Here is a 14,430-nt window from a genome sequence, read left to right on the forward strand (position 1 = left end):
AGTGAGAGGCAAAATAAAAATATTTACTAAATAACAGAGACACAATATTTTTCTTATTTATTTATTCCATGTATAAGAAAAATAATCAGTAACGATGTACACGCATAGGAAAATGAAACGCGGGATAAAGCAGAGGCTTTAAACTTAGATGGGTTTGGTAGGCTACCTTCATCATCTCGGTATCGGAAATATCTGATGTTTAAGACTGATTTTTTTAATACGATCTGTATTTTTATCATTTCGATGGGGGAAATAAACAAACATTAATTGGGATTTTTTATTCCATTTGTTACAACTGAACTACTGGTATACTTTAAATTCCATTTGTCGCCAGTGGCAACAACAGATCTTTTTATCACATTTGTCACCACCAGGTAACATATGGGTATATTTCTAATTTGTCGCCAGTGGAAATCACCACTGGCTACAAGTTTACTGAGATTTTTATATCCTGTTTGTCACCACCTGGTAACTAATGGGTTTGTCGCCAGTGGTGACGACTGGAAATAAGCAAGTTTTCGATATTGTTACACGTAGGAATGAAACATTTTTTTCGGATTTAAATCGCGTATATTTATATTTTCAAACAAACCAAAGTTTCGGACCCTTTACAGTTCCCATGGTCATGGTTGACCGAGGTGGTAAAGTCATTAACCAGTTATGTCTAATCCTAATGCAAACCACTCTTTTTTAAATATAGTGATTTACAAAAATTATTAGTTAAATACCTTAGAATAATAAATAACGCATAGAATGATAGTTTCATATCAAACGAACTGTCACATGTGAGGCAAAAATCAAATTCATGTAGGCTAGTTTTAAAGTAGGTTCATTTTCGGTTTTAGTGAATATTTATATAAAAATACAAGTTGAAACGCGTTACTTCCTTGTGGAATGTGATGGTAGTATCTATTTTATGTTTGTCTGACGTATTTTTACACTCGTTTACCGCAAATTACGTCATTTTTAGCTGAAATTCTTGATCTGTTCGCGGTGCAAGTTGACCTTGAGCATTGACGGCCCGCACGCTCGTGTAGGCCCTTTGGGAGCGCTTCAATTTGCCTCACTTAGCGTGTGCGGACTAGGTTTCTATGTTATTATTTTAAGTTAAATACCTTATTTTAAAATTTTTCAAAGCACATTTCAATTTACGCTACACATGTTTTACGAACTATTTTATTTTAACAGTATGAACTTTTCTCGTAAATTTATTATAAATTAATAATGGAAATTAGAATAAATTAAAACATATTAATTAGTATTGCAGTTTTAGATCGGTTTGGGATTTTTCATCAGAGGAAATACTGGATCCCAAACTGGTGGTACGGTGAAACCATTTTCCCTGGTTGAAATTAGAATGTTTTGAATTTTGATGGCCTCTCGCCGCTGCATTATTTCCTATACCTACATCATCATCAAGGATCGCCACAACGACTGGTCTTGCGTTGCTTGATTTCAGCGGACTTTCCAAATCTTCACCAGGTCGTCGGTCGACCTTGTAGGTATTCTGCTCATTGTGCGTCTTCGGTCGCCATTCGAGAACTATTTGGTGTCATCAGCTATCAATTCTGCGAGTAATGTGCCCCGCCCAGTGGGCCATTTAATGAGACATGAAACCTAAATCTTAAGAGAAATTATCAACTCCTGGGTATAAAATATCATGACCAGTGACCATATTATATCGTGACCAGATAAATATTATTTTCTTTCTTTTATTTACAAAAATTTGTCCCCAGACTAATTCTTTTTATAATATCACGTGACGGAATCAACAAGTCGTGCGCCTGATGGTAAGCCACACCCCTGTCCATAACAGCTGCCATATCACTCAGAGCTTTAAATTGCAAAGATCTGAGGGGTACTGCCACTGCGCCCTGGACATAAGTAGACAAGTCCTATGTGCCTGTAATTTCACCAGCATACCCTTCAAAACTGGAACGCAGTAGTGCTGATATTACTGCTTGGCGGCAGAAATAGATAAATACTACTTCCCTGGACGAACTTTTTCACAAGGAGCCTACTGCTACTATATTTTTGTTGAATGAAAATATTTCAGTTTTAAACCGGTATTTGTTTGTAAGTGATTACGTACAAACGTTTATATTCGCACACTGTTCGCGCAAAAAGGCTATATCGACTGTGAACTGGCAATCGATATCATTTCACTTTTGACAACTTTACAGGATGAAATATTTTTTCGCAAGCAAACACGTAACAAAAGATATTATTATACATTAAAATATTGTTTGTGTCATTTATATAGCATCTGATTTATTAAATAAAAATACGTAGTTTTTAAATATTTTCATTACACATACACTACGTATTTTTATTTAATAAACCAGATGCTATCTAAATAACGCAAACAATTTTTTTTCTTCATCGTGGCAAGATGTCAAAATTGAGATAGTTCACAGTCGATATATCAAAATGTCTATCTCAATAAGTCAAGTAAATAAAAAGCGTCAAAAAATACAGTAGATAATCAACAAAAAGAAAATGATCTCGTTCTCGTTTTTACCCAGGCGACCTTTTTCTTTGTTAAAGCTTACAAGCCACTAATTTTCAGGGGTACTGGCTGCAAAGACAATACGCCTCTGCACAGAATTCACAATGAAGCCAGCGCCCAGAAGCGTTGGCATAACAAGCGTATAACGAATGGGAGAGTCAACAGTTTGTTTAAATTGGGGTCTAGTAAAGTTTTATTAACAAACGAGTATGAGATGCTGTTATATCGACCCCCTTTGCTCACCGCCCACCTTATATGACATTTTTAGAGTATTTGAGCAAGTTGGGTTTTTGTTAGTTGTTGTTGTTGGTTTTGTGTTTTGTTTTGTTGGGTTTTTGTTGGTGATGGTTGGTTGTAAAAGAACAGGCAAAGGTTTGACATCATACTACCATACAGTCTTGGTGAATTTATCTTTTTCTTCATAGATAAAAACAGGCATACGCCAAGTCGTTAGTCCATTAATTAGTTTAGAGGCATATTAAGCCTTGTCTTCGGCGAGTCATATCAGATTGGGCTCAAGTCAAAGCACAAAGTTCCAATTCCGCGTAAAATTTCAATTCCGAGGATACGTCAAGTCCAATTTTGTCAATTCCGATTCTCGGATACAAATACATGGCATGACATTGATAGGCAGTAGCATTTAGTTGCCCCAATTATTTTTTAATCACTACTTGTTGCGTTATCCGCTCACGCGATGCGCTCATCCTACCGCAAAATGGCGGCTATTTGGTTTCGCAAATTAGAAAAGGCTTCAGTTTAAATACAAGTTTTTAAAAATAAAAATTATTATTCTGCTTTGCTAAATAAATACCCTCCGTACTATAACAAAAACATCTCAAATAAAATGCAGTAATACACCGCAAATCCTGCACTTAAAAAGCACTAATGAAATTTTTGGTGTACTTGGGTAAATATGATAATATTCCGTTTAAGTGGTTCTAATGTTTATCATTAAATTACTCCTTAAAGTATAGTTTATAAACATTTATATTCAGGGTAAACTTAAAAAACGCAACTTACGGTATGTTTTCAGTAAATAAACACCGACATCACCAGCCCAAACAATAACACACACGATTGTCGTGACGTATTTTTGAAGTTGTTTATTTTTGAAATGACAGACCCAGGCATTAAAAACTTTATGGTTTGCTAGAGTAGTTACCGAAATAGTAATTAGTATTAGTTCTTTTACCTGTTATAACTTCGATATCCGATAAATCGGTATAAAATCATCACCGGCACCTCTAGGTGTGGTATGCTTCCAGAGACGCATGAATCGCGTGAGCGGATATGTTTCCGTTAATTGGAACCCCGTTAGACAAGCTTTTCCTGTATATTAATTCCAAATTTGAGTTATTAAGACGGCTGGCGGCAAGCTTCGTAGAAGAAGTCACGTCTGGCAGAGAATTGCGTAAATTGGGAGTTCCCAATAAACCATTTGGGGTTGCTTAACCTCAACATAACCCTAACAAAAACCAAATGGGTTAGTTACACCCAAATGGTTTATTGTACAAAAGACTTCTTGTTAGACATGATCGGGAACTAAACCAAGCCAAACATGACGTGGGAATAATTAATCAAAACAATTTAGGAATTACTATAGCAATATCTGAGAAATTACTTAAAAGAAATTTACAATCTCGCACTTGCGATGATCTCGGTGGCCCAGCGGTTTGTATTGCGGGCGCTGCATGAAGAGCAAATTGGACCAAATTCGGAAATGACTAGTTTGATTCTGATCTGGCAAGTGCGCCAGGCTGAATTCAGCCCTGGTACTCATAGTACAGGGAACATAGGATAGTTTGAGACCAGTCAATTGGTGTGTTTTTTTTATGATAACTATTGACGGGACGAACAAGGTTGTCTGGCACTTTATTATTAATGTATCTATTTTAGACTTTGCTTCTCTGATTACTATTATTATTATGTTCTTTATTTTTCCAGCCAGTGGGCTGGTTTGAACCACTCTTACTGACCGACATTACTGCTTGGCGGTAGAAATAGGTTAGGTGGCAGTACCTCCACGACGAACTCTTTTACAAAGATCTTTACTGGTACTATATTTTTTGTAAGAAAGTATTTTCATCTTTTACTATGCGCACAGCCCAGGGATGGAATTTCCTGCCTGCAGCTGTGTTTCTGAACTCATACAATCGTCGTAGATCCTATCTTTGCTCCAGAGCTAGGTCAAGAGTAAGTCCATTTAACTTAAAAAAGAAAAAGTTTCAAACCGGTGTTTTTTTGTAAGAAAATACGGATTAGGCCCAATAATTTTTAAGAATTCATCAAATTTTAATTTCGTAAAAAAATAAATAGATTTAAATAGATCGTTCGAAACGGTAATAACTCTGTGTAGGACGGGGGTGGGTGTCGTCGCGGAGGACGTTTGCACGTTTGAACTTATTGTACTAAATAATAGATCTAAAAAGTTTCAGATAGTATAAAAAAAAACTATGAAGTTTATTTTTCATATATTTATTATGTTTATTTATTTATTTGTGTACATAACAGCTTAACTAACATTACAGACAAAACCTAATTCATTAGAGCAGGCACTTAAATACAATAATTTAAGAATCATAACATATTATATGTAAGGAAACTTTTTTGAATTCACTCAACGTGCAATGAAATAAGTCAATTGTATCAGCTACTCGATTGAGTGAATGGCGTTCGGGCCAACAGCTGAGTCCGCGCGCGCGGTATCGCTTGCAGTGGCGGCGGCGGCCTCCGCCCCGTGTACCTACTTGTTAGGAGCGTACAACTTTACTTGCTCCAATACACTAGGGTTGTACTGCTTGCCACGTAGCAATTCAAAAATATACGTAACTAGCTCCAGGTCACGCCTTACTTACAGTTTATTGTACCCCGCCATACCGATACATAGACGAACAATGTTAGTTACATTAAAGGGTAATAGGGGTAAACTGCATATAATTTTAGGTACAAGTATCTGGTAAATTTGTTTTGTATTTTCTCCAACATAGCTTTATACTTGGCTTCCTGCGGTGCCCAGATGATCGCGTTGCCCTCCAATGTCCTTCTTACCAGAGCGTCGTAGCTTTGGCGTTTTGTGAAAGAAGCCTATAGTATTTTAAAAATAACCCAGTGTGTTGAAGAAAATGCAATTTATTTTAAGGTAAACAATAGTCTTTTCATTATAGAAAGACTAATTGTTAAATATAATACAAAAACCAAACCGGATATCCATGAATCGTCCCCACAAAATCACAATTGGTGAAATTACAGGCACATAGGACTTGTCAACTTATGTCTCAGGGTGACGGGCGCAGTGGTAGTGCCTCTCAGATCATAGCAATTTAAAGCTCTGAGTGGCACTACATCTGTTATGGACAGGCGTTACCTAGCTTACCTTCAGGCGCATTTAAATTAGGAGGCCAATGTACGAGCTTGTTTATGAATAAGGGTCTCTCTTGATAGTCAAAGTTATTATTTAGAAGGTTTAAAACTATAGTGAAACAACTAACTAACTATTATATACTAAAAGTGACCCGATTAGCACTTTCAGGTTTCAAAATATAGAACTAATACTGGGGAATAATGTAGTACATGTAAAGGAAACAAGGTCTTTAAAATACTGTCGCAAAACCTTATAATGTCTACTTGTGTATATTGTTATAAAAACAAACCAAATGATATTTTTAGTAGCAGTAGAGCTCCTTGTGAAAGAGTTCGTCAGGGCAGTACTGCCACCTTACCTATGTCTATCTCTAAGCATTAATTGGAGTATTACTGCGTTTCGCAACACATATGGCATATGGGACTTGTCAACCAACTTATGTCTCAGGGCGACGGGCGCAGTGGCAGTGCCCCTCACATCTTTGCGATTTAAAGCTCTGAGTGGCACTGCATCTGCTATGGGGTGTAGCTTAACATCAGGCGCATGAATCTCTCTTGATATTATAAAAAAAAACATATTTTAAGATTCCAGTTGATATTCAAAATTTTCCATTTATGAGGTTTAAAAGTATAGTGTAACAAAAACTTTATACTAAAGGCATTGACTTACAATTATATGGACGTCGGGTCCGCGCTAAAAAGTGTCCGAACTTATAGGGCGTTAAAATCGTATACAGAGCGTCATTCACGCTTTAGTCTTCGTTTGTTCGACTGACAGCGAAGCAAGCAAAATTAGACAGTACTGCGATGACATTACAATTTAAATTCAACGTTTTAGCTTTTTCATATTCCTTTACATGTCACTACGTTTAAATAGGTTGACTTGGGACATTTTTTTCGTGGTTTTTGTATTAGACCCGTTGTCCATTTATTTGTAAGTCAATGACTAAAGGTTATTTATTATACAGCTTCTGCGTACTTAGATGATAGAAATCATTGGTGGTAACTCTTCCAGCTTTTGTAGGTTGTATTGATTTATCATATCTGAAATAAATATTGTAAATGATAATGTACATACAAATGTTTAGTTTCTTGTTCATCTTTCTCAGGGGAATATATGTTACGAAGGGGTACTCATAGTAATATTTAATTAAACTGCGGCCGAACGATTGCAATGCTGGACTGCCACGCAGAGGTCCCGGGTTCGATACCCGGACCGGGAGAAATATTTGTACGGCTACCTTTATTTCTCTCGTGAGTTTGGGTGTCACTTGTGGTTGTATATGTGTGTTCATGGCACCCGCAATACAGGGTTTCCCTAATGCGGGGCTATAAAAAAACATTTAGTTTTAAAACACACCAATGCGGGTAAGATAAAATGTCTGCACTATGCATCGAGTATATAACCAGAAATAGAGACGAAATGTCATTTAATTTCTTTGAAAACTATTCTGCCATATCATTACTATGACAACTGTGCTCCGATTGGCTAGCCCGAGTTCGAAACAATTGACGGGTGTCGTCAATGGGTGTCGTCAACTGTTTCACTTCTTATCGACCAGTTACTTGAACTTTGCTATAATGGACGATCATTGCAAAATTACATATTTCATATTTAATTACCGATGAAATGTGATTCCGTTTGTTTTGTAATTAGATGTTTTGCTGTTTTTCCCACACCACCGAATAGAACAGCACGGCTCTGTTAGAGATATTATCTTTATTACAATAAATACAGAATATTTTTTGGAATATACGGAGACGTACACACAGGTCAGTAGTTGGCCTGTCTATATTTCAGTGCAAACGGGAGTTGATATTTATAAGAGCTATATCGCTAATGTGTTACCAGGAATATATGGCCCTTATTTCGTCTCTATTTCTGGTTATATACTCGATGGCACTATGACTAAAATATTTTTGCTGACTGTACAAGCAATTTACAACGCAGCTGCATAGTAGAGTTTGGGTAGTTGCATTTGCATAATGCTGATCCTACTGCATTATGCATGAAGAGCGACACTGCTACTCGATGGTCTTGCACTTCTTGCGCATTGACCTATATACGTCCCATTGCTGGGCGTTGTTCTTCTCTTAGAAGAACAACGCCCAGCAATGGGACGTATATAGCCAAGGGTGCCGTTTTATTTTATTAACAGTAGAGTTCCTTGTGAAAGTGATCGTCCAGGGCAGTACTGCCACCTTACCTATTTCACCCGCTAAGCAGTAATGCTCGCATTACTGCGTTCCGGTTTCGAAGGGTAAGTGTGCTGGTGAAATTGAAAGGTGGAAACACTGCAACTGTTATGGGCAGGCGTGTCGCTTACCACCAGGCGCACGACTTGTGCGTCGCGTCACTTGGTGTCATTAAAAAAAAATGGTATAACAATAGCCTTAATACAATGTTAACCTTAACATACGTTTAGCACTTTTTTGTATAGGCCAATTACAATTGTCCACTAAAATAATTACTGACAATAGACGTAAAATACTTAAGAATATAATAAGAATAAAATAAAGAATAATTAATAATAATTAGTTAATAATTAGTACAAAGATCGAACACTCAGAAAAAACTTCTTCGATCCGGGCGGACGTCTTCTAGCATACCGTGGCAGACGCTATACTAACTAAGCGTCTGGCGCAGTATGCTCGAAGACGTCGGTTCGAATCCGGCCGGATCGAAGGAATTTTATCTAAGTGTTCGATCTTTAAATTAATAATTATAACAAATTGATGATGATTGAAATTAAAAAAAGAAAAACAATACGAGAAAGAAGGAAAAATATTCTTAAAATAAAATAAAGAGTTTATGAATATCAGTATGATCAATACGCACATACATTATTAATAATAATCTCAGTACAGAGTACTAAAAAACCGACCTCAAAAGTTCGTGAAACTATAACTATTTGCCAAGTTATATTGAAACCGATTCCCTTAGTTTGCCACTCGTAGAGGTGGACTATTTTCTACAAATTTAAAAGGGACCAGTACCGACGTACCCTCTTTCCAACAAAAAAAGAATTATCAAAATCGGTTCACAAATACCGGCCGGAGATACCGCGTAATATACATACAAAAAAACAGTCCTACCCTCGATCTCCGTCCGACATATGTATGTACGTCCGAAACAATTACTGCCACATAAGCAATACTTGACCAAATGAAAAGACGCGCGATGCGAATGAAGCTTCATACTTGATACTTGTCTTTTAATTTTGTCGAATATAACTTATTTGACATTAATTGTTTCGGACGGATGTCAGACGGAGATCGAGAGTAGACCCCCAGGTTAGAATCATCCGAAAATCCTCACCTGAACAAATTGTCCTTGCTCCGACCAACCTGAGTTGGAAGCCTATTCAAAGACGTCCAGATCTTGAATGTTAGCGAGACTTATTGCTACTTATCATTCATGGATTCCCGGTAGGACGAATTTGAGAATAGAACTTTTTTAAATCGATCACAGTCTGGGTGTTTCTTTGAATACGTTCTCGAAACCTCGTAACGTTTTAGCACTGACATTTACTTTAAAATATTATACGTAGACTCAACTATTTTGCGATTTTATTATATATTATTGTATATATAAACAAAGCTTGAACAGGGGCAATAACCTTGACAAATATAATATAATAGCTGCCATCTGTTGGACGTTTCGCGTATTAGTATAGTAGGTGAATAAGCGGAGTTACGAGTGCGACATTTTTTTGTATGAGATTGAGTATCTGTATTAGTAGTACCTGTTTTATACAGGTGTCCCAAAACTCAACGATAACCTGGGAACAGGATGTTGCCTAGTTTCTAACAACCCAGAAAAAAACATTTAAAAAGTCGGACTAATTTATTTTGTGATATAAGCATTTTAATGAAAAATGCTGAAAATGTACGACCTGTACACCATTTTTAAGTACCTACTACAATTACAAATTTGATAATTTTGCTGTTCTAGTTTTTGTAATGGTAACCCAAATAGCCCAGCTAATGAACACAATGCCAAAGAAAGCCCCAATTGCTAAAGTTTCAGCATAAAAAAATTATGTATTTAATTTTTTTCTTCAAATTTTTAGCAGAATTTTTTTCAAGGTAACTTTGACGCCTCATACTGTAAAAAAATGTACCTAGACTACCATGGCAACGTCTTAGAAAAGTTGGCGCAACTAATCAAGATTCTGAAATGGAATAAAACCGCTACGACATGCTTCTTGGAAAAAATAATCTTGGTTTTTCTTAAAAGAAGCCAATTTAAAAAGGTTACATTTTCTAAGTGAAAATGGCTTTCTGTGCCTCTAAGATTAATTTAGGTTTCATATCCATGTAGTCGGAGTTTGACTGACTGGTAAAAATGGTAAGTATGATTAAGTGAGGCAAACAGTCTCAAAATTCCACATTTCTCGACAGATATAGGAATTTAAATAAAACTAATGAATAACGAGTTCTTAGGTTTTCGCGATTGTTACACATAGGAAATGAAACTATTTCTCCGGATTTAAATCGCCAATATTTGTTTTTTTAAATAAACCGACGTTTCGGGCTCTTTATAAAACAAATATACTAATAAATAAATTGTTATAATTTTATTACAAACTACAGCAAGTGCTCAAACTGTTGTCACCAGCGTCAATACATGCACGGCAACGCCTTAAAAAGTGACCTTTTCACCAATCGTGCATATCGTCGTAAATTTTTCTTTTTTTTAATTTTAAATTTATCGGGTTACCATTACAAAAACTAGAATAGCAAAGTTAGCAAATTTGTAATTGTAGTACTTATAAATGGTGCACAGGGCGTACATTGTCAACATTTTTAATTAAAAGGCTTATATCATAAAAAAGGACTCCAATTTTTGAAATATTTTTTCTGGGTTGTTACAAACTATCAACATCCTGTTACCAGGTTATCGTAGGAGTTTTGGGATACCCTGTATATTGAGTATCTGTACTAATAGTACCTATTAGGTAGTTAGTAGTACCTAGTAGTACTAGGCCCTATCAACTGAGCAACAGATCGAGTCAGCAGACCTTACAAATTGTGTTTCCTTAGGCCGCGGCCGCACTACTAAGGCGACTGCGATGCGACGGCGATTTCGTGAAAACAAACTCATATAAACATATGTCGGTGGCTGCACTGCAGAAACGACAAGCGAAATTTATTTGTTCATATCGTAAAGAAATTTCAAATGTTCTACATGTAATGAATGTGTCCGCATTAAATAAAATTATTCAGCGACTCGCCACGACACTTGAATTTCGTACGACAAGCAGTGATGCGACGGCGATTTGTCACGATTTGCGACAAAATATACAGTTGGTGTGCTTTTTCAAAATACTGGTATAAATATTTTCCAAACTATAGTCCAAGATTAATTCTATACTCATTCTTGTGTAGTCGTTAAATCTGATTGAATGTTTCCTCAATACTGAATATAGATGATGAAATTCTCCGTACTGAGTTCAATCTTGATTTCATTCATGTACCAAATCTTTTTTAAATTCATGATAGGAATTTTCGTGCGCGTCTTTCCACTACACAATGGTGACTGTTCGTCGCGGCCGCCACTGATCGCCTAACCTGCCCGGTGTGGCCACCCATTAAGCGACATAGCGGCGTTTCGCTGGCTTCTCGCTTTTGAACGGCCACTTCACTTCACTTTTTATTTTTATGGCTCCATCAATATGAGAACTGATGATTTTGCCAATGTCACAGTTGAAAGAAAAAAAAACGAAACAAAAAAAAAATTTCGCTAAGCTCTAAGAGGACATTAACCGGTGTTGGTAAGTTGGACTACGGGAGTACTCAGTTGAGAATGTAAAACAAAACAGCAAAACAACATTTATAAATATATGTTATTTAAGTGGATAAATTTACATAGAGTAACAATATGGGGGGAGAACACTAAAGTTAAGAGGTTGTTTATGTTAATGGGGCGGGGGAATTTTGGAGAAAGTAAGTTATAAAGTGGAACAGCAATATTAGGACAATTGAAAAAAATGTGTTCCAAGGTACCGTCTTCTAGGCCGCACTCGCACAGAGAGTGATCTCGAACTCTGATTTTACGCAAACGGCCACTTATTCTTTCGCATCGCTGCCGCGTCGCCGTCGCCGTACCAGTGCGACCCCGGCCTTACAGCTCTTTGGTATTGGATTTGTTCGGCTTTTATCGCGGTATTTGTATCTCGCTTTTACCACATGAAAGACAGAAAAATAATACAAACTAGATGAAATAAACTTACATCTCCGTTACGTCTCTGAAAAGTTATCATTTTACAGATGTGGCCTTAATAGAACGCGAATATCTTGTTTGCCCCTTCCACAGCATCATTCCTTTTATGCATTCTCTTTTATAGTTAGTACTTCCGATTTATTCGGGGTCATCAAAGTCAAAATTAATGTCAAATAATGATTTATTCCATAGGTAACATTTTTACACTTGAAAACGTAATTTTTTAAGCTACTGCTCGTTCACTACGCTGACCTGCCTGTGTAGAACGAGTAAGAAACTCAAGGGATTGCTCTTTTCAAATAAACTTAAATGCTATATTTTGAACCATAATTGTGTGGTATCTAGACTATTGTTGTCTTTCCATACATCTAATACATACTCTTCAATTTTGTAACATGACTTTTCAATTTAAAAAGTTTTAAAACGTATACAGTTCCCCATAAAAGAATCATTTAACTTTGTTAAAGATATCGTGGTACCATGAGTTTGGACTTATGGACTAAGGTTAATATTATGGATATCTTCTTTTTTTTAATGAAATGCCACAGTTATAATACCGAGAACCTAAACGGCACACAGAATGAATCTCTCATTTTTGCAACACAGATATGGTTTGTACACCAGCCACTTGAGAATTCCGTAGGACTCACTCCATCCTCGATTTGGTTGATATACGAGGTAGAACTTTCCTCGTGTTTTCATCCATATGCGCTCTGTACATACATGCAGTTACTTTACTAACATCCATCCTCTCCATATGACCAAACTATCAAAACATTCCTTGTTCTTATCTTACAGAAATAATTATCATAAAATTTGGACCAAATTTTCCTTAACCATATATTATGTTCTTTTCAGGTGGACGGCGTGTCTCTACACGGAGTGACGAACCACAGAGCTGTGGCTTTGTTGCGAGACGCTAAAGGCCCTGTTGTCAGACTGAAAGCTTTAAGGTGTGCCTTAACGTTATGACATAATGATATTGAGCAGTAGAAAAATCGACCTTATTCCGACCGAGACTAGTTCGAAATTAATTGACAAGAAGTATTTCAGCATCTGCGTGTCTCAATATTTCGTTGGCGTGACTTATACGTCTTTGTAACTTCTAAGGACCGCAAACAGTCCAAAATTTGAGAACTAGTTACTGAGCTCGTCGTAGCTCAGGAATCGGGTCGGAACATTGTCGGAACCAGCTCTTAATCGAGTCATAAATCTAGTTCTTAAGTTTTCGCGATTGTTATACGTAGGAAATGAAATTATTTTCCGGATTTAGCTCGTATATATTTGGTTTTTCAAACAAACCAACGTTTCAGGCCCGTTACACAAAATTAAAAGACAAGTATCCAGTATGAAGCTTCATTCGCATCACGCGTCTTTTCATTTGGTCAAGTATTGCTTATTTGGTAGTAATTGTTTCGCACGGATGTCGGACGAATTCGAGAGTAGGTCTCATGAAACCTGTAAACTGTCCTATTGAACCATGCGCGATTTAAATTCGGAAAAATTGTTTTATTTCCTTTGTTCTTAACAAAGCAAAAAAAAAAAATATTGAAAGGGACACTATAAGGCTCAAGGTCACTCAGCGGGCAATGGAGAGAGCGATGCTCGGTATTTCCCTGCGTGATAGAATCAGAAATGAGGAAATCCGTAGGAGAACTAAGGTAACCGACATAGCTCGAAGAATTGCTCAGCTGAAGTGGCAGTGGGCGGGGCACATAGCTAGGAGAACCGATGGCCGTTGGGGCGGAAAGGTTCTTCAATGGCGACCGCGCACCGGACGACGCTCAGTGGGTAGGCCCCCCACCAGGTGGACCGACGATCTGGTGGAGGTCGCGGGAAGCCGATGGATGCGGGCAGCGCAGGACCGATCGTCGTGGAGATCGTTGGGGGAGGCCTATGCCCAGCAGTGGGCGTCGTATGGCTGAATGATGAAGTCGTGTTCAAGTCGATTACAATATTTTTGTTCATATTTTCTTATAAAGATCTGTTCTTGGAACGGACTCCAAACGACCGGATTATCCGGTTCTCGGTAATATACGGTTCCGGATAATGCGGTTCTGCGTACTTAAAATTTGTGTCACGGCATCCGAGTATAACGTATGTAATGTATAGGTAATAATTAGTACTTAGAGATCTTTAAGTACTCGTCTATACAGTTACCGTAATAGGTCTTAAAGATGTTAAACTATTGACAAGCAAACTATTCTAGATACCTTCGTGGAGCGGGGTTCGAGAAACTCCAAAAGGCGCTAGCGGCGCAGGATGGCCGACGCTCCCCCATCGCGCCACCCAGCCCGTCCGTTACCTCACTTGCCAAATATAGCTTTAGTGTGGT

The 14,430-nt window shown here is 37.3% G+C and overlaps 1 protein-coding gene across 1 annotated transcript in view; it reads left to right on the forward strand.

Annotated features, from left to right (window-relative positions):
* LOC113227331 (patj homolog) overlaps positions 1-14,430 on the forward strand; it is a 195,665-nt gene that overhangs the window by 151,178 nt on the left and 30,057 nt on the right. Inside the window, exons 8-9 of the mRNA XM_026460224.1 lie at positions 12,954-13,048; positions 14,305-14,428. Of these exons, the coding sequence (XP_026316009.1) occupies positions 12,954-13,048; positions 14,305-14,428 (219 nt within the window). The remainder of the gene's footprint in view (positions 1-12,953; positions 13,049-14,304; positions 14,429-14,430) is intronic.

The sequence above is a fragment of the Hyposmocoma kahamanoa genome, unplaced genomic scaffold (genome assembly GCF_003589595.1).
Source record: "Hyposmocoma kahamanoa isolate Upper Pololo Valley unplaced genomic scaffold, ASM358959v1 210, whole genome shotgun sequence".
NCBI lineage: Eukaryota > Metazoa > Arthropoda > Insecta > Lepidoptera > Cosmopterigidae > Hyposmocoma > Hyposmocoma kahamanoa.